The sequence below is a fragment of the Oncorhynchus keta genome, chromosome 1 (assembly GCF_023373465.1).
Source record: "Oncorhynchus keta strain PuntledgeMale-10-30-2019 chromosome 1, Oket_V2, whole genome shotgun sequence".
NCBI classification, from domain to species: Eukaryota; Metazoa; Chordata; class Actinopteri; order Salmoniformes; family Salmonidae; genus Oncorhynchus; species Oncorhynchus keta.
This window is the reverse complement of record NC_068421.1, coordinates 83,534,567-83,560,902: the sequence shown is the minus strand read 5'-3', so window position 1 is coordinate 83,560,902 and position 26,336 is coordinate 83,534,567. Positions and strand designations below refer to the sequence as shown.

The 26,336-nt window shown below is 46.4% G+C and overlaps 1 protein-coding gene across 1 annotated transcript in view; it reads left to right on the top strand.

Annotated features, from left to right (window-relative positions):
- Positions 1 to 26,336, top strand: part of ror1 (receptor tyrosine kinase-like orphan receptor 1) — a 311,272-nt gene that overhangs the window by 172,245 nt on the left and 112,691 nt on the right. The window contains exon 3 of the mRNA XM_052462493.1: positions 23,020 to 23,307. Within this exon, the coding sequence (XP_052318453.1) occupies positions 23,020 to 23,307 (288 nt within the window). The remainder of the gene's footprint in view (positions 1 to 23,019; positions 23,308 to 26,336) is intronic.

Genomic DNA, 26,336 nt, shown 5'->3' with positions numbered 1-26,336 from the left:
CTATATCTCAGTGACCGTATGGCAGACAGTGAAGCTATATCTCAGTGACCGTATGGCAGACAGTCAAGCTATATCTCAGTGACCGTATGGCAGACAGTCAAGCTATATCTCAGTGACCGTATGGCAGACAGTGAAGCTATATCTCAGTGACCGTATGGCAGACAGTGAAGCTATATCTCAGTGACCGTATGGCAGACAGTCAAGCTATATCTCAGTGACCGTATGGCAGACAGTGAAGCTATATCTCAGTGACCATATGGCAGACAGTAAAGCTATATCTCAGTGACCGTATGGCAGACAGTGAAGCTATATCTCAGTGACCGTATGGCAGACAGTCAAGCTATATATCAGTGACCGTATGGCAGACAGTGAAGCTATATCTCAGTGACCGTATGGCAGACAGTGAAGCTATATCTCAGTGACCGTATGGCAGACAGTGAAGTTATATCTCAGTGACCGTATGGCAGACAGTGAAGCTATATCTCAGTGACTGTATGGCAGACAGTGAAGCTATATCTCAGTGACCATATGGCAGACAGTGAAGTTATATCTAAGTGACCGTATGGCAGACAGTGAAGCTATATCTCAGTGACCGTATGGCAGACAGTGAAGCTATATCTCAGTGACCGTATGGCAGACAGTGAAGCTATATCTCAGTGACCGTATGGCAGACAGTGAAGCTATATCTCAGTGACCGTATGGCAGACAGTCAAGCTATATCTCAGTGACCGTATGGCAGACAGTGAAGCTATATCTCAGTGACCGTATGGCAGACAGTGAAGCTATATCTCAGTGACCGTATGGCAGACAGTCAAGCTATATCTCAGTGACCGTATGTCAGACAGTGAAGCTATATCTCAGTGACCATATGGCAGACAGTAAAGCTATATCTCAGTGACCGTATGGCAGACAGTGAAGCTATATCTCAGTGACCGTATGGCAGACAGTCAAGCTATATCTCAGTGACCGTATGGCAGACAGTGAAGCTATATCTCAGTGACCGTATGGCAGACAGTGAAGCTATATCTCAGTGACCGTATGGCAGACAGTGAAGTTATATTTCAGTGACCGTATGGCAGACAGTGAAGCTATATCTCAGTGACCGTATGGCAGACAGTGAAGTTATATCTCAGTGACCGTATGGCAGACAGTGAGGATATATCTCAGTGACCGTATGGCAGACAGTGAAGCTATATCTCAGTGACTGTATGGCAGACAGTCAAGCTATATCTCAGTGACCGTATGGCAGACAGTGAAGCTATATCTCAGTGACCGTATGGCAGACAGTGAAGCTATATCTCAGTGACCGTATGGCAGACAGTGAAGCTATATCTCAGTGACCGTATGGCAGACAGTGAAGCTATATCTCAGTGACCGTATGGCAGACAGTCAAGCTATATCTCAGTGACCGTATGGCAGACAGTGAAGCTATATCTCAGTGACCGTATGGCAGACAGTGAAGTTATATCTCAGTGACCGTATGGCAGACAGTGAGGATATATCTCAGTGACCGTATGGCAGACAGTGAAGCTATATCTCAGTGACCGTATGGCAGACAGTGAATCTATATCTCAGTGACCGTATGGCACACATTAAGGCTAAATAGGGCAACTGAGGCTGTGTCCTGATTCTCCAAACTTCTCTCAAAGTGTGCACTTGCACACTCTCCATCAGTGGTGTAAGCTTTAGCTGGAGGGAGTTTCCACAATTGTTAAATCCAAGATGGGGAGTGTGTAAGTGTACACTTTGAGAGAAGGGTGGATAATGGAGATGTAGACTTTCTCTCTTTTCATCAACCAGCTCATATGATCACACCACTTTCTGTCCTCGGCTGATAAGAGGTCTGTAGACACACTCTCAGGACCATGTGGCCAGTGGCCCCTATTGGCCTCCTCAGGCCCCTTGTTAAGTCAGAGGGGATTCATAGCTCCAATCCCCTCTACCCAACACAGGTTAGAAAGTTAATAAGCAAGGTTTTATGTCTCTGACATATGTCCTTACAACCCTCCTGATTATTACTGTCATACAACCCTCCTGATTATTACTGTCATTACAACCCTCCTGATTATTACTGTCAGTACAACCCTCCTGATTATTACTGTCAGTACAACCCTCCTGATTATTACTGTCATTACAACCCTCCTGATTATTACTGTCATTACAGCCCTCCTGATTATTACTGTCATTACAACCCTCCTGATTATTACTGTCATTGCAACCCTCCTGATTATTACTGTCATTACAACCCTCCTGATTATTACTGTCATTTACAACCCTCCTGATTATTACTGTCATTACAGCCCTCCTGATTATTACTGTCATTACAACCCTCCTGATTATTACTGTCATTGCAACCCTCCTGATTATTACTGTCAGTACAACACTCATGATTATTACTGTCATTACAGCCCTCCTGATTATTACTGTCAGTACAACCCTCCTGATTATTACTGTCAGTACAACCCTCCTGATTATTACTGTCAGTACAACCCTCCTGTTCATAAACACTACTATCGGTCACTACGGCCCTCCTGTTTATAAACACTATAATCAGTCAGCATGGCCCTCCTGTTTATAAACACTACTATCAGTCAGGATGGCTCTCCTGTTTATAAACACTCCTATCGGTCAGCATGGCCCTCCTGTTTATAAACACTACTATCAGTCAGCATGGCCCTCCTGTTTATAAACACTACTATCAGTCTGCATGGCCCTCCTGTTTATAAACACTACTATCAGTCAGCATGGCCCTCCTGTTTATAAACACTACTATCAGTCAGCATGGCTCTCCTGTTTATAAACACTACTATCAGTCAGCATGGCCCTCCTGTTTATAAACACTAAAATCAGTCAGCATGGCTCTCCTGTTTATAAACACTACTATCAGTCAGCATGGCACTCCTGTTTATAAACACTACTATCAGTCAGCATGGCCCTCCTGTTTATAAACACTATAATCAGTCAGCATGGCCCCCTGTTTATAAACACTATAATCAGTCAGCATGGCTCTCCTGTTTATAAACACTACTATCAGTCAGCATGGCTCTCCTGTTTATAAACACTCCTATCGGTCAGCATGGCTCTCCTGTTTATAAACACTACTATCAGTCAGCATGGCCCTCCTGTTTATAAACACTATAATCAGTCAGCATGGCCCTCCTGTTTATAAACACTACTATCAGTCAGCATGGCCCTCCTGTTTATAAACACTATAATCAGTCAGCATGGCCCTCCTGTTTATAAACACTACTATCAGTCAGCATGGCCCTCCTGTTTATAAACACTACTATCGGTCACCATGGCCCTCCTGTTTATAAACACTATAATCAGTCAGCATGGCCCTCCTGTTTATAAACACTACTATCAGTCAGCATGGCTCTCCTGTTTATAAACACTCCTATCGGTCAGCATGGCCCTCCTGTTTATAAACACTACTATCAGTCAGCATGGCCCTCCTGTTTATAAACACTATAATCAGTCAGCATGGCTCTCCTGTTTATAAACACTCTTATCGGTCAGCATGGCCCTCCTGTTTATAAACACTACTATCAGTCAGCATGGCTCTCCTGTTTATAAACACTATAATCAGTCAGCATTGCCCTCCTGTTTATAAACACTACTATCAGTCAGCATGGCTCTCCTGTTTATAAACACTCCTATCGGTCAGCATAGCCCTCCTGATTATTACTGTCATTACAACCCTCCTGATTATTACTGTCATTGCAACCCTCCTGATTATTACTGTCAGTACAACACTCATGATTATTACTGTCATTACAGCCCTCCTGATTATTACTGTCAGTACAACCCTCCTGTTCATAAACACTACTATCGGTCACTACGGCCCTCCTGTTTATAAACACTACTATCAGTCAGCATGGCCCTCCTGTTTATAAACACTCCTATCAGTCAGCATGGCTCTCCTGTTTATAAACACCACCATCAGTCAGTATGGCTCTCCTGTTTATAAACACTACTATCAGTCAGCATGGCTCTCCTGTTTATAAACACTACTATCAGTCTGCATGGCCCTCCTGTTTATAAACACTACTATCAGTCAGCATGGCCCTCCTGTTTATAAACACTACTATCAGTCAGCATGGCTCTCCTGTTTATAAACACTACTATCAGTCAGCATGGCCCTCCTGTTTATAAACACTAAAATCAGTCAGCATGGCTCTCCTGTTTATAAACACTACTATCAGTCAGCATGGCACTCCTGTTTATAAACACTACTATCAGTCAGCATGGCCCTCCTGTTTATAAACACTATAATCAGTCAGCATGGCCCCCTGTTTATAAACACTATAATCAGTCAGCATGGCTCTCCTGTTTATAAACACTACTATCAGTCAGCATGGCTCTCCTGTTTATAAACACTCCTATCGGTCAGCATGGCTCTCCTGTTTATAAACACTACTATCAGTCAGCATGGCCCTCCTGTTTATAAACACTATAATCAGTCAGCATGGCCCTCCTGTTTATAAACACTACTATCAGTCAGCATGGCTCTCCTGTTTATAAACACTCCTATCGGTCAGCATGGCCCTCCTGTTTATAAACACTACTATCAGTCAGCATGGCTCTCCTGTTTATAAACACTACTATCAGTCAGCATGGCCCTCCTGTTTATAAACACTATAATCAGTCAGCATGGCCCTCCTGTTTATAAACACTACTATCAGTCAGCATGGCTCTCCTGTTTATAAACACTCCTATCAGTCAGCATGGCCCTCCTGTTCATAAACACTACTATCAGTCAGCATGGCCCTCCTGTTTATAAACACTATAATCAGTCAGCATGGCTCTCCTGTTTATAAACACTACTATCAGTCAGCATGGCCCTCCTGTTTATAAACACTACTATCGGTCACTACGGCCCTCCTGTTTATAAACACTATAATCAGTCAGCATGGCCCTCCTGTTTATAAACACTACTATCAGTCAGCATGGCTCTCCTGTTTATAAACACTCCTATCGGTCAGCATGGCCCTCCTGTTTATAAACACTACTATCAGTCAGCATGGCCCTCCTGTTTATAAACACTATAATCAGTCAGCATGGCTCTCCTGTTTATAAACACTACCATCAGTCAGCATGGCCCTCCTGTTTATAAACACTACTATCAGTCAGCATGGCTCTCCTGTTTATAAACACTACTATCAGTCAGCATGGCTCTCCTGTTTATAAACACTACTATCAGTCAGCATGGCCCTCCTGTTTATAAACACTACTATCAGTCAGCATGGCTCTCCTGTTTATAAACACTACTATCAGTCAGCATGGCCCTCCTGTTTATAAACACTATAATCAGTCAGCATGGCTCTCCTGTTTATAAACACTCTATCAGTCAGCATGGCCCTCCTGTTTATAAACACTACTATCAGTCAGCATGGCCCTCCTGTTTATAAACACTATAATCAGTCAGCATGGCCCTCCTGTTTATAAACACTACTATCAGTCAGCATGGCCCTCCTGTTTATAAACACTACTATCAGTCAGCATGGCCCTCCTGTTTATAAACACTCCTATCAGTCAGCATGGCCCTCCTGTTTATAAACACTATAAACAGTCAGCATGGCCTTCCTGTTTATAAACACTACTATCAGTCAGCATGGCCCTCCTGTTTATAAACACTATAAACAGTCAGCATGGCCCTCCTGTTTATAAACACTACAATCAGTCAGCATGGCCCTCCTGTTTATAAACACTACTATCAGTCAGCATGGCCCTCCTGTTTATAAACACTATAATCAGTCAGCATGGCCCCCTGTTTATAAACACTATAATCAGTCAGCATGGCTCTCCTGTTTATAAACACTACTATCAGTCAGCATGGCTCTCCTGTTTATAAACACTCCTATCGGTCAGCATGGCTCTCCTGTTTATAAACACTACTATCAGTCAGCATGGCCCTCCTGTTTATAAACACTATAATCAGTCAGCATGGCCCTCCTGTTTATAAACACTACTATCAGTCAGCATGGCTCTCCTGTTTATAAACACTCCTATCGGTCAGCATGGCCCTCCTGTTTATAAACACTACTATCAGTCAGCATGGCTCTCCTGTTTATAAACACTACTATCAGTCAGCATGGCCCTCCTGTTTATAAACACTATAATCAGTCAGCATGGCCCTCCTGTTTATAAACACTACTATCAGTCAGCATGGCTCTCCTGTTTATAAACACTCCTATCAGTCAGCATGGCCCTCCTGTTTATAAACACTACTATCAGTCAGCATGGCCCTCCTGTTTATAAACACTATAATCAGTCAGCATGGCTCTCCTGTTTATAAACACTACTATCAGTCAGCATGGCCCTCCTGTTTATAAACACTACTATCGGTCACTACGGCCCTCCTGTTTATAAACACTATAATCAGTCAGCATGGCCCTCCTGTTTATAAACACTACTATCAGTCAGCATGGCTCTCCTGTTTATAAACACTCCTATCGGTCAGCATGGCCCTCCTGTTTATAAACACTACTATCAGTCAGCATGGCCCTCCTGTTTATAAACACTATAATCAGTCAGCATGGCTCTCCTGTTTATAAACACTACCATCAGTCAGCATGGCCCTCCTGTTTATAAACACTACTATCAGTCAGCATGGCTCTCCTGTTTATAAACACTACTATCAGTCAGCATGGCTCTCCTGTTTATAAACACTACTATCAGTCAGCATGGCCCTCCTGTTTATAAACACTACTATCAGTCAGCATGGCTCTCCTGTTTATAAACACTACTATCAGTCAGCATGGCCCTCCTGTTTATAAACACTATAATCAGTCAGCATGGCTCTCCTGTTTATAAACACTACTATCAGTCAGCATGGCACTCCTGTTTATAAACACTACTATCAGTCAGCATGGCCCTCCTGTTTATAAACACTATAATCAGTCAGCATGGCCCTCCTGTTTATAAACACTACTATCAGTCAGCATGGCCCTCCTGTTTATAAACACTACTATCAGTCAGCATGGCCCTCCTGTTTATAAACACTCCTATCAGTCAGCATGGCCCTCCTGTTTATAAACACTATAAACAGTCAGCATGGCCTTCCTGTTTATAAACACTACTATCAGTCAGCATGGCCCTCCTGTTTATAAACACTATAAACAGTCAGCATGGCCCTCCTGTTTATAAACACTACTATCAGTCAGCATGGCCCTCCTGTTTATAAACACTATAATCAGTCAGCATGGCTCTCCTGTTTATAAACACTACTATCAGTCAGCATGGCCCTCCTGTTTATAAACACTACTATCAGTCAGCATGGCCCTCCTGTTTATAAACACTACGATCAGTAAGCATGGCCCTCCTGTTTATAAACACTACTATCAGTCAGCATGGCTCTCCTGTTTATAAACACTACGATCAGTAAGCATGGCCCTCCTGTTTATAAACACTACTATCAGTCAGCATGGCTCTCCTGTTTATAAACACTACTATCAGTCAGCATGGCTCTCCTGTTTATAAACACTCCTATCAGTCAGCATGGCCTTCCTGTTTAGAAATGAGAAAAATGATACAAATATTGTGATATGATATTTTGGCCATATCATTCAGCCCTAGAAGAATCTGACCCTGACACACACTCACACATACACAACCTTACATACAGTTGAAGTCAGAAGTTTACATACACTTAGGTTGGAGTCATTAAAACTTTTTTTTCAACCACTCCACAAATTTCTTGTTAACAAACTAGGACATCTAGTTGGTTAGGACATCTACTTTGTGCATGACACAAGTAATTTTCCAACAATTGTTTACAGACAGATTATTTCACTGTATCACAATTCCAGTGGGTCAGAAGTTTACATACACTAAGTTGAGTGTGCCTTGAAACAGCTTGGAAAATTCCGTACATATTCTTTATTTATATGACGCCGACAAAAAACAATAAACACTACAAAACTAACCGTGAAGATAAAGGCTATGTGCCCTAAACAAAGTCAACTTCCCACAAAGAAAGGAGGGAAAAAGGGCTACCTAAGTATGGTTCCCAATCGGAGACAACAGACAGCTGTCCCTGATTGAGAACCATACCCGGCCAAAATATAGAAATACAAAATCATAGATAACAAAACATAGAATGCCCACCCCAAATCACACCCTGACCAAACCAAATAGAGACACAAAAAGGCTCTCTAAGGTCAGGGCGTGACAATAATTGACATAATTTGAGTCAATTGGAGGTGTACCTATGGCTGTATTTCAAGGCCTACCTTCAAACTCAGTGCCTTTTTGACATCAAGGAAAAATCTAAAGAAATCAGCCAAGACCTCAGAAAAAACATTGTAGCCCTCCACAAGTCTGGATCATCCTTGGGAGCAATTTCCAAACGCCTGAAGGTACTACATTCATCTGTACAAACAATATTACATAAGTATAAACACCATGGGACCACGCAGCCATCTTACCGCTCAGGAAGGAGACGCATTGAACATACTTTGGTACGAAAAGTGCAAATCAATCCCAGAACAACAGCAAAGGACCTTGTGAAGATGCTGGAGGAAACAGGTACAAAAGTATCTATATCCACAGTAAAACGAGTTCCCAAGCATACTTCCAAAGTTGTGGCAAAATGGCTTAAGGACAACAAAGTCAAGCTATTGGAGTGGCCATCACAAAGCCCTGACTTCAATCCGATAGAACATTTGTGGGCAGAACTGAAAGAGCGTGTGCGAGCAAGGAGGCCTACAAACCTGACTCAGTTACAGCAGCTCAGTCAGGAGGAATGGGCCAAAATTCACCCAACTTATTGTGGGAAGCTTGTGGAAGGCTACCCAAAACGTTTGACCCAAGTTAAACAATTTAAAGGCAATGCTACTGTTACGATGCCTCCTAACGGAGGGAGGTGCAAGAATCAGGAGCAGGAGAGCAAGGAAATCCAAGTGGCAAAAGTTTAATGAGCAGTCCCAACACAACTACATCATGGGACTAAAACACGCCCAAAATGAGATTGCCACACACACAGGGAATACAGCGTAACACACACGGAGGAGAAACCTCTACTACTAAACTTAATACCAAAATGGCACAACTGCCGAGAGAAAAGAAACTCTGTGGGGCAGACATGCACCCCTAAATAACGTCACCACAGAAAACAATTACATTTACATTTACATTTAAGTCATTTAGCAGACGCTCTTATCCAGAGCGACTTACAAATTGGTGCATTCACCTTATGACATCCAGTGGAACAGCCACTTTACAATAGTGCATCTAAATCTTTTAAGGGGGGGGGGTGAGAAGGATTACTTTATCCTATCCTAGGTATTCCTTAAAGAGGTGGGGTTTCAGGTGTCTCCGGAAGGTGGTGATTGACTCCGCTGTCCTGGCGTCGTGAGGGAGTGTGTTCCACCATTGGGGAGCCAGAGCAGCGAACAGTTTTGACTGGGCTGAGTGGGAACTGTACTTCCTCAGTGGTAGGGAGGCGAGCAGGCCAGAGGTGGATGAACGCAGTGCCCTTGTTTGGGTGTAGGGCCTGATCAGAGCCTGGAGGTACTGAGGTGACGTTCCCCTCACAGCTCCGTAGGCAAGCACCATGGTCTTGTAGCGGATGCGAGCTTCAACTGGAAGCCAGTGGAGAGAGCGGAGGAGCGGGGTGACGTGAGAGAACTTGGGAAGGTTGAACACCAGACGGGCTGCGGCGTTCTGGATGAGTTGTAGGGGTTTAATGGCACAGGCAGGGAGCCCAGCCAACAGCGAGTTGCAGTAATCCAGACGGGAGATGACAAGTGCCTGGATTAGGACCTGCGCCGCTTCCTGTGTGAGGCAGGGTCGTACTCTGCGGATGTTGTAGAGCATGAACCTACAGGAACGGGCCACCGCCTTGATGTTAGTTGAGAACGACAGGGTGTTGTCCAGGATCACGCCAAGGTTCTTAGCGCTCTGGGAGGAGGACACAATGGAGTTGTCAACCGTGATGGCGAGATCATGGAACGGGCAGTCCTTCCCGGGAGGAAGAGCAGCTCCGTCTTGCCGAGGTTCAGCTTGAGGTGGTGATCCGTCATCCACACTGATATGTCTGCCAGACATGCAGAGATGCGATTCACCACCTGGTCATCAGAAGGAGGAAAGGAGAAGATTAATTGTGTGTCGTCTGCATAGCAATGATAGGAGAGACCATGTGAGGTTATGACAGAGCCAAGTGACTTGGTGTATAGCGAGAATAGGAGAGGGCCTAGAACAGAGCCCTGGGGACACCAGTGGTGAGAGCGCGTGGTGAGGAGACAGATTCTCGCCACGCCACCTGGTAGGAGCGACCTGTCAGGTAGGACGCAATCCAAGCGTGGGCCGCGCCGGAGATGCCCAACTCGGAGAGGGTGGAGAGGAGGATCTGATGGTTCACAGTATCGAAGGCAGCCGATAGGTCTAGAAGGATGAGAGCAGAGGAGAGAGAGTTAGCTTTAGCAGTGCGGAGCGCCTCCGTGATACAGAGAAGAGCAGTCTCAGTTGAATGACTAGTCTTGAAACCTGACTGATTTGGATCAAGAAGGTCATTCTGAGAGAGATAGCGGGAGAGCTGGCCAAGGACGGCACGTTCAAGAGTTTTGGAGAGAAAAGAAAGAAGGGATACTGGTCTGTAGTTGTTGACATCGGAGGGATCGAGTGTAGGTTTTTTCAGAAGGGGTGCAACTCTCGCTCTCTTGAAGACGGAAGGGACGTAGCCAGCGGTCAGGGATGAGTTGATGAGCGAGGTGAGGTAAGGGAGAAGGTCTCCGGAAATAGTCTGGAGAAGAGAGGAGGGGATAGGGTCGAGCGGGCAGGTTGTTGGGCGGCCGGCCGTCACAAGACGCGAGATTTCATCTGGAGAGAGAGGGGAACAATCCCGCACAAAGACCGCTGAGCACCGCCCGATCAGGGAGAGGAGCCACCTTGGAAGTCGTGACAGTACCCCCCTCCCTGACACTCGGCTCCTGCAGCGCCGGCCTCGAGGACGACCCGGAGGACGAGGCGCAGGGCGATCCAGATGGAGGAGGTGAAACTCACTCAGCAGAGATGGGGCCAAGACGTCCTCCACCGGCACCCAGCATCTCTCCTCCGGACCGTGCCCCTCCCAATCCACAAGGTATTGCAGACCCCTCACCCGACGCCTGGAATCCAGTATGGATCGTACTGTGTACGCCGGGGACCCCTCGATGTTCGTACCTCATCTCCTTGGAACGGACCAGCTACCACCGGCCTGAGGAAAGACACATGAAACGAGGGGTTAATAAGGTCATTTGAGGGGAGCTGTAACCTATGACACACCTTGTTTATTCCCCCAGGACTTTAAATGGCCCCACAAACCACGGACCCAGCTTCCTTCAGGGCAGGCGGAGGGGCAGGTTTCGGGTCGAGAGCCAGACTCGGTCCCCCGGTGCAAACACCGGGGCCTCACTGCGGTGGCGGTCAGCGCTCGTTTTCTGCCACCCTTCGGGCTGTTTCAGGTGACCGTGGTCTCCTTCAAGTGCTTCACCCAGTCCTCCACCCCAGGAGCCTCGGTCTGGCTTGGATGCCACGGTACCAGGACCGGCTGATACCCCAACACGCACTGAAAGGGCGAAAGTTTAGTTGAGGAGTGGCGGAGTGAGTTCTGGGCTATCTCTGCCGATGGCACATACCTCACCCACTCCCCTGGCCGGTCCTGGCAATACGACCGCAGAAACCTACCCACATCCTGGTTTACTCTCTCCACCTGCCCATTACTCTTGGGGTGAAAACCAGAGGTCAGGCTGACGAGACCCCCAGATGCCTCCAGAGGAGGGTAATGTGTGCGCTCACCGAATCAATCTATCACAGACACCAAGCGGGACGTACTTCCGTCCAGCTGGGCACTGAGGTGGGGTAGGCTCTAACCGAGATGCCCGCTCGATGTCCGCGCGCCCACCACCGTCGCCACCAGACAAGAGGCCAGAAGTATGGGGGTGGAATCGATGGGCCGCTCCTCTGTATCATACAGATATATATACGATATCGTAAATCTGAATCTGGTGAAAAACATGGCCACCTTGCCTGGTGGGGGTTCAGTCTCCTCGCCGCCCGGATGTACTCCAGATTACGGTGGTCAGTCCAGATGCGGAAAGGGTGTTGAGCCCCCTCAAGCCAATGTCTCCACACTTTCAGGGCTTTTACGTCAGCCAGCAACTCTCGGTCCCCCACGTCATAGTTTTGCTCCACCGGGCTGAGCTTCTTCGAAAAGAAAGTGCAGGGCTAGAGCTTGAGCGGCGCTGTGAGAGCACTGCTCCAATCCCAGCCTCGGATGCGTCCACCTCCACCATGAATGCCAAAGAGGGATCCGGATGAGCCAACACGGGAGCCTCGGTAAACAGAGTCTTCAAGCGACTAAATGCTCTGTCCGCCTCAACCGACAACCGTAGACCCACCGGGAGCGCGAGCCGAACACCATTTGTGTATTAAGCCATTAATTCCATAAATCCAGGGATGAGAGAAGGACAGTAGGACGATGAGAAAATCTATATACTGCTCAACCCTTCTGAGGGGCCCCTGCGTTGAGGGTCAGCGTGGCAGATGTATTGTTGCCTACCATTACCACCTGGGGGCGGCCCGCCAGGAAGTCCAGGATCCAATTGCAGATGGAGGTGTTCAGTCCCAGGGTCCTTAGCTTAGTAATGAGATTGGAGGATACAATCGTGTTGAACGCCTAGCTGTAGTCAATGAACACTATTCTCACATAGGTGTTCCTCTTGCCCAGGTGGGAAAGGGCAGTGTGGAGTGCAATAGAGATTGTGTCATCTGTGGATCTATTGGGGCGGTATGTGAATTGGAGTGTGTACTTCATTCTATAACTAGAGGACTCCTGATTTCTCCAGGAGTGATAAGTATAATTTGTGTCTAGTACTGCGTTTTTGCTAGCTAGGTCCGTCTATCTTAGGTGCTGCCTGTCTTCCCAGTAGCCTACTTGGTGTGTGAACTGCTGACTGCTCATAACTTGCGGATGATTGTTGACACATCAACCAGGATCAAGGGGCAGAGCAATATGTGACTTGTTATGGTAATCAGTGGCTGTATTGGAGTGGGAGGGGTTTCTCCTCTGCTAGGCAATCAGCAATTAGTACAGGGAGGTTTGCTCTTCACCTCTGCTAAGCAATCAGCAATTAGTACAGGGAGGTGTGCTCTTCACCTCTGCTAGGCGACTAGCAAATAGTGTTAGTACTTTCTCAGTGGCAGCTGTAAGCGGTGGTCATGTCAGTGGCGGTCAAAACTAAGACCATCCCGAAAGAAAGACTGTTCTGCCAAGTTGTTCCGGGGAGTTGTTGGAGGAAGGAAAGAGAGGAAGGCTCCATTCTCTCACCTGAGTATCTTAAAATTAACTAGTTATTCACAGATGGTCTCATTTTGCTCTTTTGTAGCTTTAGCAACTATGTGTCTGTTTTCTATACCTGTTTGCTCCACTCCCTGTGGGCTTTACAGACTTTCCCCACCCCTTGGCTGCAACCCTTCTAATTTAGTGTTCCATGTGGAATTCCTGGTCTCTGGCAGCGTTTGGAACTGCTGATCTGCGGTCAAGAATGCTGAGTTCATTTTGCTGTTCATTAGAGCTACTCATCTCGTTGGCTGACGAAAAGTAAATGTGGACAGCTCTTCCAATATCTTCGATATGCGCCTCGGAATTGGATAACAACGTGCTCAGTTGCGTCCCCGATGTGTCTGTCTTCACTTGTATCCTGTGAGAAAGATCCGATCAGGTGACAGAGAACCATGTGAGAGGTGCTTCGGCATGCAGCCGGGAGAAGGGAATTATTAAGCATATAGGAGTACATGTTTCTTTGTTAACCACTCAACACAGAATAGGGGCGGTATGTGCGGACTCCCTCATCTTTTGGAAAATATATCCTTTCTATAATATACTGTAATATAATGCCTTGGAACTCTAAGCATATCTGTTCAATGAACTAGTGTAGCACACAGCCATATGGCATAGCCAGATCAGGGCATAACATAAGGACAACTCAAGACTATTGTTCTACTGCAATAGACTAGATTTTCTTCATATCGTGTTTCTTTAGACCTGTCTAAAATAAATAATGGATTTACTGTGAACATGTAGGCTATATTACATGGATTTATTATACTTTTTTCAAATGTAGATGTTCCAATGGTCTGCATCAGTGTAGAAGCCAGGAGATGCTAAATGTGTTTATGTTCATTAACGGTTAATTACCATGAGACCGGCAGTTATTTGCTTGACAATCACCTGGTGACACAATTTCATGACCGCTGCAGCCATAAGCATTACAGCATTTGTTAAATGCAGCATTCGTCATCACAGCATTTGTAATACATTGTTATGAGAGATGGGGGGAGAGGGAGAGGGAGGGAGACTGAGAAATAGAGAGCAGTCTGGTGTTTTCCTTCCCTGCTGAAAAGGTTGACCTTGATGCCTATAGCCAATACTGCACAGAGCACAGAGCAGGAAGTGCTTTCTGAGGTGTGTAGTTGGACAGAAATCAGCTAGCTCTGCTCTGCACCCCTGGGTCACTGAGACATCCTGTCATGTGACCACATAGAACACATGGAACACTCAAAATTCACACACTGAAAATAATATAGGCCTATACACTACATACTTCATAGAAGCCCAAGATGTATTGGTACAGTATATCTGTATTATACAAATATACACAGACACACATGCAAACACACACAGATATTAATATTTTTTATTTTGGAGTTGTGTGTCTGTTCTGTTGAGTTAAGGAATCTAGCAGAATCTACCAGGAATGTGTTCCATCACTGGGAGTCCCTGGCAAGGAGCTAGTTTAGTTCCCATAGGCACTCTGAGTCTGTGTGGACCAAGCATACTGCATCACTAACACTAGCTATTGTCACGTTCTGACCTTTATTTCCTTTGTTTTGTATTTATTTAGTATGGTCAGGGCGTGAGTTGGGGTGGGCAGTCTATGTTTGTTTTTCTATGATTTGGGGATTTGTATGTTTCGGCCTAGTATGGTTCTCAATCAGAGGCAGGTGTCATTAGTCGTCTCTGATTGAGAATCATACTTAGGTAGCCGGGGTTTCACTTTTTGTTTGTGGGTGATTGTCTATGTTGATTGCTTGTGTCAGCACAGTTCTCATTAGCTTCACGGTCGTTATTTCGTTTATTGTTTTTGTATAGTGTGTTTCAGTGTTCAGTGTTTTCTTTATTAAAATTCATGATGAACACATACCACGCCGCATTTTGGTCCTCCGATCCTTCTCGCCTCTCCTCTTCAGATGAAGAAGAGGACGCCCGTGACAGCTATCACTAGCAAACAGTGGAAAAAACGTTTAGGTAGCAAACGTGATTCTTCTTACATGCACTACTAAAGTTAAAAATCATTGGAATAATGTGAACATGGGCGAGAGGGAGTTTCCTTCTACCAGTCTCGGTGCTATTCCTTTCAAATCTAAGTTCAGTGGTGTAGTGGAGGGTATACGCAGGTACACGGCGGAAACCCATGTGGGCTTTGCATGTACTCACTGATGCATATCAAAGTAGTGTAGTGTAGGTATACAATTTATCAATTATGTAGTACAATAGAGAAATCAGATACAAAGTAGTCTACACAATCGCTAAACACGTGAAATATATTCACGTGCGCTACACACCTAGTCTCAGCAGAATATCATCTGTCAGGCAGAAAGAGCACATAACTCTCAGCTTTGTTGTTGCTTGGAGCAGCTCACAGATGAATGATATCGGTAGCGGGTAGTTTACGCAGGAAAGACGTTTCAACTGATGATATCTATCAGTAAATGCTAACTAAGGCAACAATGGGTATGCAAAACAGGTGTTGAAAAATGTAGGCTCGAAGTCTTGGTTGAATCTTTGCAATGTGCAATTCAGTCATCATGCGCTGTTTGAATGAAAATTTCGAAAGGTTTTCCCCAAAAAATCTTCCCAATTAAATGTTGACTGCACAGTAGGCCTACCTGACACAATGCTATAAAGATGATTTGTATCAATCACATGGACTCTCTAGGCCTATTGTACAGTAGCCTACAGAAACACCGCTAGCCAGGTCTCTTGTTCGATCCGCAATTGAATTAAAGGGCAACTAGACCATTATTATTATTTATTTTTAATATAGAACAGAATTTTTCAAACACGGCGCCGTTCCTTCACCAGGCATTAGAGTATACCCACTTCTCCAGGTACCACTACACCACTGTCCAAGTCACATTCAGACTGACTTTAATCATTTAAACCTAACCTATAACCTGACCCATCACCTTATGTATTACTGCCCCAAGTTGCAAGAAGTGGCGTCACAAAAAACACCCAAAAACTAGACAACACAAATGGCTCATAGTCTTTCCATCCAACCATTTCATGCAGATTAATTATGACGCATAACAAAACAACAGGCCTGATGGAAACAGCAAATTTGCCTGTAAAATTTCCCAATGTCGACAAAACAAAATACGCTGTATAATTGTGGATAATGTTTTGGTCTGTGAAATAGATTATGCGACAATTTCGGTGGAAATGTATTTATGTCACGCCTTGGTCTTAGTATTTTGTGTTTTCTTTAATTATTTGTTCAGGCCAGGGTGTGACATGGGTTTATTGTATTGTCGTATTGGGGTTTTTGTAGGCTGAGGCGGCTCTCAATCAGAGTCAGGTGATTCTTGTTGTCTCTGATGGGGAACCGTATTTAGGTAGCCTGGGTTTCATGTTGTAATTCGTGGGTGATTGTTCCTGTCTCTGTGTAGTGTTCACCAGATAGGTTGTAATAGGTTTCACGTTCCGTTTGTTGTTTTTGTATTTATTAGTTATTTCATGTATCGTTCTGTTTTTCTTCATTAAAAACATGAGTAACCACCACGCTGCATTTCGGTCCGACTCTCTTTCAACAAACAAAGAACGCCGTTACAGAATCACCCACCACACACGGACCGAGCAGCGTGTTAACAGGCAGCGACAGCATGAGCAGCGAAGGGAGGACGTTATGGACAGCAGAAGTATGGAGTATACGAGGTGGGAAGAAATAGACAGGTGGGCGGTCGACCCAGAGAGAGTGCCGGCGCCCGCCTGGGATTCGCTGGAGCAGTGCGAAGAGGGCTATAGGAGAATGGAGTCGAAGAGAAAGACACGGCAGCGACAGCATGAGCAGCGAAAGGAGGATGAATTATTCGGAGAATGGACATGGGAAGACGTGTTGGATGGTAAAGGTTGTTACACTTGGGAGGAGATACTGGCCGGAAGAGATCGCCTCCCATGGGAACAGGTGGATGCACTAAGGAGAGCAGAGGCAGCCGGAGATAGGAGCCGACGATACGAGGGAACACGGTTGGCAAGGAAGCCCGAAAAGCAGCCCCCAAAAAATATTGGGGGCTTACAGGGAGTATGGCTATGCCAGGTAGGAGACCTGCGCAAACTCCCTGTGCTTACCGGGGGGCTAGAGAGACCGGGCAGACACCATGTTATGCTATGGAGCGCACTGTGTTTCCAGTGCGGGTGCATAGCCCGGTGCGGTTCATACCAGCCCTTCATATTGGCTGGGCTAGAGTGGGCATCGAGCCAGGTAAAGTTGGGCAGGCTCGGTGCTCAAGAGCTCCAGTGCGCCTGCACGGTCCGGTCTATCCAGAGCCACCTCCACACACCAGTCCTCCGGTAGCAGCTCCCCGCACCAGGCTTCCTGTGCATGTCCTCGGCCCAGTACCACCAGTGCCAGCACCACGCATCAGGCCTACAGTGCGCCTCGCCTCTCCTGCGCTGCTGGAGTCTCCTGTCTGTTCAGCGCTATCAGAGCCTTCCTTCCCTCCTGCGCTGTCGGAGTCTCCCGCCTGTTCAGCGCTATCAGAGCCTTCCTCCTCTACAGTGCGCCTCGCCTCTCCTGTGCTGTCGGAGTCTCCTGTCTGTTCAGCGCTATCAGAGCCTTCCTTCCCTCCTGCGCTGTCGGAGTCTCCCGCCTGTTCAGCGCTATCAGAGCCTTCCTCCTCTACAGTGCGCCTCGCCTCTCCTGTGCTGTCGGAGTCTCCTGTCTGTTCAGCGCTATCAGAGCCTTCCTTCCCTCCTGCGCTGTCGGAGTCTCCCGCCTGTTCAGCGCTATCAGAGCCTTCCTCCTCTACAGCGCTGCCGGAGCCTCCTGCCTGTTCGGAGCAGCCTGAGCTGTCAGTCTGCATGAAGCAGCCTGAGCTGTCAGTCTGCATGAAGCAGCCAGAGCTGTCAGTCTGCATGAAGCAGCCAGAGCTGTCAGTCTGCATGAAGCAGCCAGAGCTGTCAGTCTGCAAAGAGCTGCCAGTCTGCAAGGAGCTGTCAGTCTGCAAGGAGCTGCCAGTCTGCAGGGTGCTGTCAGCCTGCATGGAGCAGTCAGAGCTGTCAGTCTGCATAAAGCAGCCTGAGCTGTCAGTCTGCATGGAGCAGTCAGAGATGTCAGCCTGCATGGAGCAGTCAGAGCTGTCAGTCTGCATGAAGCAGCCAGAGCTGTCAGTCTGTAAGAAGCAGCCAGAGCTGTCAGTCTGCACGGAGCTGTCAGTCTGCATGGAGCAGCCAGAGCTGTTAGTCTGCATAGAGCAGCTAGATCCGCCAGTCAGCCATGATCTTCCAGATCTGCCAGTCAACCAGTCTCTTCTAGATCTGCCAGTCAACCAGAATCTTCCAGATCTGCTAGTCAACTAGAATCTTCCAGATCCGCCAGCCAGCCAGGATCTACAGGAGCCGGCTACCTACCTGAGCTTCATCTCAGTACTGGGCTTCCTCTCAGTACTGGGCTTCCTCTCAGTACTGGGCTTTCTCTCAGTACTGGGCTTCCCCTCAGTCCCGGGCTGCCCCTCAGTTCCGGGCTGCCCCCCAGTCCGGAGCTGCCCCTCAGTCCCGAGCTGCCTCAGTCCCGAGCTGCCCCTCAGTCACGAGCTGCTCCTCAGTTCAGTGGGGTTCTGGGTGAGGACTATTAGGCCATGGTCGGCGGCGAGGGTGGATTATCCCAGGACGCGAAGGGGAGGAACTATGACATTTATGGAGTGGGGTCCACGTCCCGAGCCGGAACCGCCACCATGGACAGACGCCCACCCGAACCCTCCCTATGGTTTTGAGGTGGGGGGTGGGTTCTGTCACGCCTTGGTCTTAGTATTTTGTGTTTTCTTTAATTATTTGTTCAGGCCAGGGTGTGACATGGGTTTATTGTATTGTCGTATTGGGGTTTTTGTAGGCATTGGGACCGTATTTAGGTAGCCTGGGTTTCACGTTGTAATTCGTGGGTGATTGTTCCTGTCTCTGTGTAGTGTTCACCAGACAGGCTGTAATAGGTTTCACGTTCCGTTTGTTGTTTTTGTATTTATTAGTTATTTAATGTATTGTTCCGTTTTTCTTCATTAAAGACATGAGTAACCACAACGCTGCATTTCGGTCCGACTCTCTTTCAACAAACGAAGAACGCCGTTGAAGTAAGCTTGGAGTCACGCGACGATATGTTCCGTTGTACCAACATGACATGGAAAGACATGAAGAGTTTTTAGACAGATTAAATAAATTATGATGAATGTCATAATTTATTTAATAACTTCATAGCTTATGGTGGTTAAGTGCACAGTGATGTGCTTCATGCAAATATCTGATAAATATCAAGGGTATTATTTGAATGCGGGAGACATGATGATTGGTGATTGTTGCCAATTATCAAAAGGATCTTATACCTGATCATGTATTTATTTATGCTGATTTTAGAATACTTGCACAAAAATCCATCACAATTGGATGGAAACCTAGCCCATAAATCTAAAACTGAAACAAAATAATATAAATATGAAAATGAAATATATTTATATAACTTAATCTCAATAAAAACTAGCAAATCAGGTCTGAAAACTAACAGAAACTAAACAGAATTTATAAAACAAACAAAACTGAATAGAAATAAACATTTATAAATTTATAAACACAAAACTATAATAACCTTGCTACACACCCACAAACAGGTCCAGTGTTTTTCTGTGTATCACACTGCAGAATGTTGGACTGTCCTGTCCATGTTCATCCACCAGTAAGACCAGGCAACTTCTGGAGAGGAGAGGGAAGTTCCAAGGTTTTATATGACTTTAGTGCTCCTGAAAACCCCTCTGGCAACACATAGACATGAACACACAGACATGAAGACATAGACATGCACACACAGACATGAAGACATAGACATGAAGACATAGACATGAACACACAGACATGAAGACATAGACATGAAGACACAGACATGAAGATACAGACATGAAGACATAGACATGAAGACACAGACATGAAGACACAGACATGAACACACAGACATGAAGACACAGACATGAAGACACAGACATGAACACACAGACATGAAGACACAGTCATGAAGACACAGACATGAGCACACAGACATGAAGACACAGACATGAACACACAGACATGAAGACACAGACATGAACACACAGATATGAACACACAGACATTAAGACACAGACATGAACACACAGACACGAAGACACAGAAATGAACACACAGACATGAACACACAGACATGAAGACACAGACATGAAGACAGACATGAACACACAGACATGAAGATACAGACATGAACACACAGATATGAACACACAGACATGAACACACAGACATGAAGACATAGACATGAAGACATAGACATGAACACACAGACATGAAGACACAGAAATGAAGACACAGACATGAAGATACAGACATGAAGACATAGACATGAAGACACAGACATGAAGACACAGACATGAACACACAGACATGAAGACACAGACATGAAGACACAGACATGAACACACAGACATGAAGACACAGTCATGAAGACACAGACATGAGCACACAGACATGAAGACACAGAAATGAAGACACAGACATGAACACACAGACATGAAGACACAGACATGAACACACAGATATGAACACACAGACATTAAGACACAGACATGAACACACAGACACGAAGACACAGAAATGAACACACAGACATGAACACACAGACATGAAGACACAGACATGAAGACAGACATGAACACACAGACATGAAGATACAGACATGAACACACAGATATGAACACACAGACATGAACACACAGACATGAACACACAGACATGAAGATACAGACATGAACACACAGATATGAACACACAGACATGAAGACACAGACATGAACACACAGACATGAAGACACAGACATGAACACATATACATGAAGACAGACATGAAGACCCAGAAATTAAGACACAGACATGAACACACAGACATGAAGACACAGACATGAACACACAGACATGAAGACATAGACATGAAGACACAGACATGAACACACAGACATGAACACACAGACATGAAGATACAGACATGAACACACAGATATGAACACACAGACATGAACACACAGACATGAAGACACAGATATGAAGACACAGACATGAACACACAGACATGAAGACAGACATGAACACACAGACATGAAGACACAGACATGAACAGATAGCCATGGTGAAACGGCTGATCATTTGTGACCACAAAACCACAAAAGTTCTTGTGAAGGATTCCAACCCGGCAGTTGGAGTGAGTTTATTGCGCACACACACACACTTTGGCTCACACGCGTGCACGCACACACACACACACACACACACACACACACACACACACACACACACACACACACACACACACACACACACACACACACACACACACACACACACACACACACACACACACACACACAGATTCGAGTAATTTATGAGAAGTGTTATTCAGAGATGGAAAAAGAATGGAGCTTCAGGGGGAGTTAAACCATAGAGATGTGGGAGAGTTGAAACCTTGTTTGAGGAGGGTCCAAATGACTGAACTCAAGGTTGTGGTAAAAGCCTTGGATGTCTTCTCAGTACAGTCAGATTGAGCTCTTAGAACTTTTAGAAATAATAATTTGTCTTTACAGCTGGCCATTCCATTAGTGGATGTGTTTATTGCTTAATCCTTTCATATAAATTGAATGATTACACATCATAACAGTTCTCTGTTGATCTGATTTGTCTCAGGATGTACACTGTACTTAGTAAAGGTTACTGGATAAACACCCACTTCTCGTACTCTATGCCTGTATAAATATGTTGTACTGTTCTGACCCCAAGGAATATCTTCATCTATTATTGTCATGGGACTTATACACTGCAAAACATTAAGAACACCTTCCTACCATTGAGTCGTCATCCCCCCCTTCCTTCCCCGTTTGCCTTCAGAACAGACTCAATTCGTCGGGGCATGGACTCTAGAAGGTGTCAAAAGCGTTCCACAGGGATGCTGGCCCATGTTGACTCCAATGCTTCCCACAGTTGTCCAGTTGGCTGGATGTCATTTGGGTGGTAGACCATTCTTGATACACAAGAGAAACTGATATTTAAACTGAGCATTAAAAACACAGCTACCATACCCTGTTCAAAGACACTTCAGTATTTTGTCTTGCCCATTCACTGAATGGCACACAGACACAATCCATGTCTCCATTGTCTCAAGGCTTCTTAAACCTGTGTCCTCCCCTTCATCTACACTGATTGAAGTGGATTTAACAACTGACATCAATAAGGGATCATAACTTTCACCTGAATTCACCTGGTCAGTCTATGTCATGGAAAGAGCAGGTGTTCCTAATGTTTTGTACACTCAGTGTACATACTTTAATATATTTTTATAGACGACATTATGTTATTTATATAGTCTTGATCTAGAGTTGGACGTCCAAACATAAATAGTTACTGTGATTAATATATTTGAAATGTTTCTCTCTATTATCTCTCTACCTCTCCCTGTCTCTTTGTCTATCTTTGTTCTAATCATTGCCAGGAGATGACTGGCCCAGTCCTCCGTTTAATAGACCTACTTTCATATTGGTTTATGTAAAAAGCAAGAGCCATTAAATACTGATGTCTACATCTCATTTTCCCTCTATCTTTCTCTTTCTCCCCCCTCTCACTCCCTCTCTTTCCCTCCCGTTAAATGCTCCCATTAAAATGTCCATATCTTATTCTCTCTCTCCCACCCCCTCACATCCCAGCTCTCTTCTTGCGTCTGGAGGCTCCTATGAACAACATCACCACGTCTCTGGGCCAGACAGCAGAGCTGCTGTGTCGTGTGTCCGGTCACCCCACTCCCACGGTGCGCTGGCTAAAGAACGACGCCCCCGTGGTCCAGGAGCCTCGCCGGATCTCCTACCGACCAACGCCCTACGGCTCCCGCCTCCGCATCCGTAACCTGGACACTACAGACACAGGCTACTTCCAGTGTGTGGCCACTAACAGCTACGGCATCGTCTCCACCACAGGAGTACTCTTCGTCAAGTTTGGTAAGACTAGTAGAACGAGGCTTTGAGACTGTTATGAAGTGTTTAGAAGTCCCCAATGAAGCAGCTATTAATGCCATCAATCAAACCAATCAATATCACGCATTTATAGTGATTATCTAAAGCTGTCTGTCTGGTCTATCTAATCAACGCATGTTCAAAGTAGTGAGGAGAGAGGTCAGAGTTGACTGTCTGCTTTGATAGCATGAGCTTAGTGTAGACCTGCATGTGGTTTAGCCAGAGCTAGGCTGCATGGCTCTGGTAGCTATGGAGAAGATGTCTGGTAACATGTGGTTTAGCCAGAGCTGGGCTGCATGGCTCTAGCAGCTATGGAGAAGACGTCTGGTAACATGTGGTTTAGCCAGAGCTGGGCTGCATGGCTCTAGCAGCTATGGAGAAGACGTCTGATAACATGTGGTTGGGGCCAGAGCTAGGCTGCATGGCTCTAGCAGCTATGGAGAAGATATCTGGTAACATGTGGTTTAGCCAGAGCTAGGCTGCATGGCTCTGGCAGCTATGGAGAATACGTCTGATAACATGTGGTTTAGCCAGAGCTAGGCCGCATGGCTCTAGCAGCTATGGAGAAGACGTCTGGTAACATGTGGTTGGGGCCAAAGCTGGGCTGCATGGCTCTAGAAGCTATGGAGAAGATGTCTGGTAACATGGGGTTGGGGCCAGAGCTAGGCTGCATGGCTCTAGCAGCTATGGAGAAGATGTCTGGTAACATGTGGTTTAGCCAGAGCTAGGCTGCATGGCTCTAGCAGCTATGGAGAAGACGTCTGGTAACATGTGGTTTAGCCAGAGCTGGGCTGCATGGCTCTAGCAGCTATGGAGAAGATGTCTGGTAACATGTGGTTTAGCCAGAGCTGGGCTGCATGGCTCTAGCAGCTATGGAGAAGACGTCTGGTAACATGTGGTTTAGCCAGAGCTGGGCTGCATGGCTCTAGCAGCTATGGAGAAGATGTCTGGTAACATGTGGTTGGGGCCAGAGCTAGGCTGCATGGCTCTAGCAGCTATGGAGAAGACGTCTGATAACATGTGGTTTAGCCAGAGCTAGGCCGCATGGCTCTAGCAGCTATGGAGAAGATGTCTGGTAACATGGGGTTTAGCCAGAGCTAGGCTGCATGGCTCTGGCAGCTATGGAGAAGACGTCTGATAACATGTGGTTTAGCCAGAGCTAGGCCGCATGGCTCTAGCAGCTATGGAGAAGACGTCTGGTAACATGTGGTTTAGCCAGAGCTGGGCTGCATGGCTCTAGCAGCTATGGAGAAGATGTCTGGTAACATGTGGTTGGGGCCAGAGCTAGGCTGCATGGCTCTAGCAGCTATGGAGAAGACGTCTGATAACATGTGGTTTAGCCAGAGCTAGGCCGCATGGCTCTAGCAGCTATGGAGAAGACGTCTGATAACATGTGGTTTAGCCAGAGCTAGGCCGCATGGCTCTAGAAGCTATGGAGAAGATGTCTGGTAACATGAGGTTGGGTCCAGAGCTAGGCTGCATGGCTCTGGCAGCTATGGAGAAGATGTCTGATAACATGTGGTTTAGCCAGAGCTAGGCCGCATGGCTCTAGCAGCTATGGAGAAGACGTCTGGTAACATGTGGTTGGGGCCAGAGCTAGGCTGCATGGCTCTAGCAGCTATGGAGAAGATGTCTGGTAACATGTGGTTGGGGCCAGAGCTAGGCTGCATGGCTCTAGAAGCTATGGAGAAGACGTCTGGTAACATGTGGTTTAGCCAGAGCTGGGCTGCATGGCTCTAGCAGCTATGGAGAAGATGTCTGGTAACATGGTGTTGGGGCCAGAGCTAGGCTGCATGGCTCTAGCAGCTATGGAGAAGATGTCTGGTAACATGTGGTTTAGCCAGAGCTAGGCTGCATTGCTCTGGCAGCTATGGAGAAGACGTCTGATAACATGTGGTTTAGCCAGAGCTAGGCCGCATGGCTCTAGCAGCTATGGAGAAGATGTCTGGTAACATGTGGTTTAGCCAGAGCTGGGCTGCATGGCTCTAGCAGCTATGGAGAAGACGTCTGGTAACATGTGGTTTAGCCAGAGCTAGGCTGCATGGCTCTAGCAGCTATGGAGAAGATGTCTGGTAACATGTGGTTTAGCCAGAGCTAGGCTGCATGGCTCTAGCAGCTATGGAGAAGACGTCTGGTAACATGTGGTTTAGCCAGAGCTAGGCTGCATGGATCTAGCAGCTATGGAGAAGACGTCTGGTAACATGTGGTTTAGCCAGAGCTAGGCTGCATGGCTCTGGCAGCTATGGAGAAGACGTCTGGTAACATGTGGTTTAGCCAGAGCTGGGCTGCATGGCTCTAGAAGCTATGGAGAAGACGTCTGGTAACATGTGGTTGGGGCCAGAGCTAGGCTGCATGGCTCGAGCAGCTATGGAGAAGACGTCTGGTAACATGTGGTTGGGGCCAGAGCTAGGCTGCATGGCTCTAGCAGCTATGGAGAAGACGTCTGGTAACATGTGGTTTAGCCAGAGCTAGGCTGCATGGCTCTGGCAGCTATGGAGAAGACGTCTGATAACATGTGGTTTAGCCAGAGCTAGGCCGCATGGCTCTAGCAGCTATGGAGAAAACGTCTGGTAACATGTGGTTGGGGCCAGAGCTGGGCTGCATGGCTCTAGCAGCTATGGAGAAGACGTCTGGTAACATGTGGTTTAGCCAGAGCTAGGCTGCATGGCTCTAGCAGCTATGGAGAAGACGTCTGGTAACATGTGGTTGGGGCCAGAGCTGGGCTGCATGGCTCTAGCAGCTATGGAGAAGACGTCTGATAACATGTGGTTTAGCCAGAGCTAGGCTGCATGGCTCTAGCAGCTATGGAGAAGACGTCTGGTAACATGTGGTTTAGCCAGAGCTAGGCTGCATGGCTCTAGCAGCTATGGAGAAGACGTCTGGTAACATGTGGTTTAGCCAGAGCTAGGCTGCATGGCTCTAGAAGCTATGGAGAAGATGTCTGGTAACATGTGGTTTAGCCAGAGCTAGGCTGCATGGCTCTAGAAGCTATGGAGAAGATGTCTGGTAACATG